Source organism: Saccostrea echinata, unplaced genomic scaffold, assembly GCF_033153115.1.
Source record: "Saccostrea echinata isolate AGI-Se365-2 ecotype Australia unplaced genomic scaffold, CSIRO_AGI_Sech_v1 ptg000003l, whole genome shotgun sequence".
Lineage (NCBI taxonomy): Eukaryota > Metazoa > Mollusca > Bivalvia > Ostreida > Ostreidae > Saccostrea > Saccostrea echinata.
In genome coordinates this window covers 5,338,992-5,342,390 of record NW_026889752.1, presented here as the reverse complement: position 1 = coordinate 5,342,390, position 3,399 = coordinate 5,338,992, and the positions used below count along the sequence as shown (strand labels likewise).

At 34.1% G+C, this 3,399-nt stretch overlaps 1 protein-coding gene across 1 annotated transcript; it reads left to right on the top strand.

Annotated features, from left to right (window-relative positions):
• Positions 1–1,041: 1,041 nt before the first annotated feature.
• Positions 1,042–2,001, top strand: LOC133178719 (actin-1-like). Its single transcript, XM_061313432.1, has one exon. The coding sequence runs from the start codon at positions 1,042–1,044 to the stop codon at positions 1,999–2,001; it is 960 nt and encodes a 319-aa protein (XP_061169416.1).
• Positions 2,002–3,399: the final 1,398 nt, after the last annotated feature.

The window sequence follows — 3,399 nt, the reverse complement described above, 5'->3', positions numbered from 1 at the left end:
GTATGCAAGGAACTTTTGCAAAATTATAGAGATCATAACCATACAATTTCATCAGTATGACAATTTAAATAAAGCGTGATTATCTATTCTTAAGTCTGGCTTTTTTAAGACATGGGCATCAGAAGTGGTTAATTTTGATTTTACATAATTTTATATCTTCCAAATGGCTGTCACGTTTCACCTTCACCAGCCTTATTTTGTCTCTGAAAACCCATATGTTGCTACAATTTGGACATTATTCGAAAAAAATTGTTTTTTAGAAAGATATTTTTTATCTGGGTACTTTTTTTCAAGATCCTATTCGCTAGAGTTTGCTTTTTTACGTAAATTAAAAAAAAAACAAGATTTTGTCGTGTGTAAGACCAATGTGTCTTCGACCGTCTAATATCTGACATATTGGGCAGTTTTCGGCTTTTCACCATTACCAACAAAGTAATCTCTTGTATCAAAACTATTGATGACATAGACTATCCTTAAAAAATAATTATGACGTTATAGTATGGTGTTTTTTAAGGTATTCAATGTATAACGACCATATTTTGTACCTAATAAATGAATGGTCCAAATGATTACATGTAATCATGGTAACATTTTGAAGGTGTTATGAAATAAACATACCCCACCAAAGGAATTTACGAAATTTTAATTACTCTCAAATTAATTGCACCTTAAATTTCACATCGACGTCTATGTTCAGCGCATGTTTTATCAAGACATTGTAAAAAGTATTGTGAATTTCATACAAATCTCTTGATGAAAATATGCATAGACGCTCTTTTTATTAAAATATGAAATAAAATGAATCATTTACCACAGATATTTTGACAAAATTAAAATTTTCTTCTTTCCATCAAGGGCAGATAACTCTTCAAAAACTTTTCAAGTGCAAAATGATCAGCTTCTTATTAGTTATCAGTTATGTGAATTTGGCTCATTTCACTTTCATCGTTATCTAGCAATCTATTTCTAACTAGTTTAAAACGATTCAAAATTGTTCAAAATCCCTTCTTTATACATTGAATACCTTAAAGATATATTCCCATGCCTTTTCAGAGTTTAGAACCCACAATAGATAAAAGGCAAAGAACAACCTCCATTGGATATGACGCGGAAAAATCTCTTCAGACATGCAACTTGCGTTTTCCGATAGAAAATGGGCGTATCACAAACTGGGATGATATGGAACTTGTCTGGGATCACGCATTTAAAAGAATAAAGCTCTCAGACAAAAGAATTCTCATGACTGCGGATCCGGACGAAGTAAACAGAAAACAATTATTGGAAAAGTTTTTCAATAAATATTCTCCTGCTGCCGTTTTGCTTGCCAATCAGGCCGTTCTTTCCCTTTTTGCTTCCGGTCGATCGACAGGCGTAGTAATCAATTTTGGGGAGGGCACATCTCACGTCGTTCCAATCTATGAAAATTCTGTAATAAAACAATTTGTCCAAAAATGGGATAACAATGGAAAGGCACTTACAGAAAAGCTGAAGAAAACGTTAGAACAGGCTGGTTTCAGGCCATCATACATTCTTGCGAAAGAGATAAAAGAAAAATATTGTTACGTAGCACTTGATCCTCAAGAAGAAATAAAGAGCTTCACTCCTAAATCGCACGATCTATCTGATGGGCAACGAATTGAAATTGGTCTGGAAGCATTTCGATGCCCTGAAGTACTTTTCCAAGAATACAGCATAGACAAAGTTATCCTTGACACCGTAAGGAAATGCGATAGCGGCATACAGAAGACTTTATTTGCAAATATCGTACTTACAGGGGGATCCACTCTGCTTCGTGGGTTTTCTGAGAGACTGAAAAAAGAAATAGAACAACAGGCTGAAGCAAACGTAGAAATTATTCGTCTTGATGATTGTACCTTGTCTGCGTGGAAGGGTGGATGTAAGATCGTTTCTGAAAAACTGTTTTCGGAAAAATGGATCACTAAAGACGAGTTTGAGTCAGGGGCGGACACACTCCTTTCAAAGTATATTTACTCAATATAAACATATGTTTTTTTTCCAGTACTGCATGGTACTTATATTGATATAATTATATGTACAAGCATATTTGTATTCATATAACGATAATTTCACTTAAGGATAGCCGATCCTCGGTTCATCCAGGAAGGATAACTCTTTAAATTATAAACTAATTTAAAAAAGTCTCAAAATTAATCCTGAAATTGAAATCTTTTTGTGCAATAATTTTCATTTTGTGCATCTCAGTATAATTCAAGATTTTTTTGAAGTCTTAGAAACGGTCTTCTAAATATTTTATATTTGTACCACAAAAGGTAACAAAAATAAATATATATTTTATAGAAATCGAATTTCCTTAAAATCTAGCCTTAGATACCAATTTTATTAGCATGATATGAAATTAGAAGTGGTATGCGATGTCTTGCTATGATTAGTACAAACGTTTCACACTATGTATTTTATAACAAACGAGATGTGTTTGCGAAACACTGATGCCCCCGTATGGCATCTCATAACAAAGATTAAACTTTCTCAAATGCAAGTCAAATATGTTGGTACCCAAAATAAGGTCTTGTCTCGAGGAATATACCTGTGAGATATGAAAACCCTAGCAGCAACCATTGAATAGATATGAAAAAGTTTAACGTTTTTCAAAAGTATAAGTCAAGCATCAAGGTCAAGTTCAAATGGTCAAAATTAATGGAGCCCAAGGAAATGCCTTCTAACAAGAAGTACGCATGTGAAATATGAAAGCCCTAGCATCAACTGTTCAAACGTTATGGCCAAGGTTAAAGTCTTTCAAAAGTAAGTCAAATTCCAAGATCAAAGGGTCAAAGTTGTTGGTATCCAAAGGAAGATCTTCTCACAAGGATACATTTATGAAGTATGAAAACCCTAGCACCAATTATTCAAAAGTAATGGCAAAGGTTAAAGATTTGCAAAAGTAGATCAAACTTCAAAGTCAAGGTCAAAAGTTCAAAGTTGTTGGTATCCAAAGGAAGGTCTTGTCACAAAGAATACACATGTTAAGTTTGAAACCCCAAGCACCAACTGTTCAAAAGTTATGGCCAAGGTTAAAGTCTCAAAAATTTTTGCAAAAGTGGGTCAAACTCAAGGTCAAATATGATGGTATCCAAAGTAAGGTCTTGTCACAAGGATTACATGTACATGTGTGAAGTATGAAAGCCCTGGCACCAACTTTTCAAAAGTAATGGCCACGGTTAAAATTTTGCAAAAGTAGGTCAAACTCCAAGGCCAAGGTCAAAGGATCAAAGTTGTTGGTTTCCAAAGAAAAGTCTTGTCACAAGGATCACAAATGTGAAGTATGAAAGCCCTAGCATCAACTGTTCAAAAGTTATGGCCAAGGTAAAGGTTTTTTCAAAAGTAGGTCAAACTCCAAGGTCAAGGTCAATAGGGTCAAAG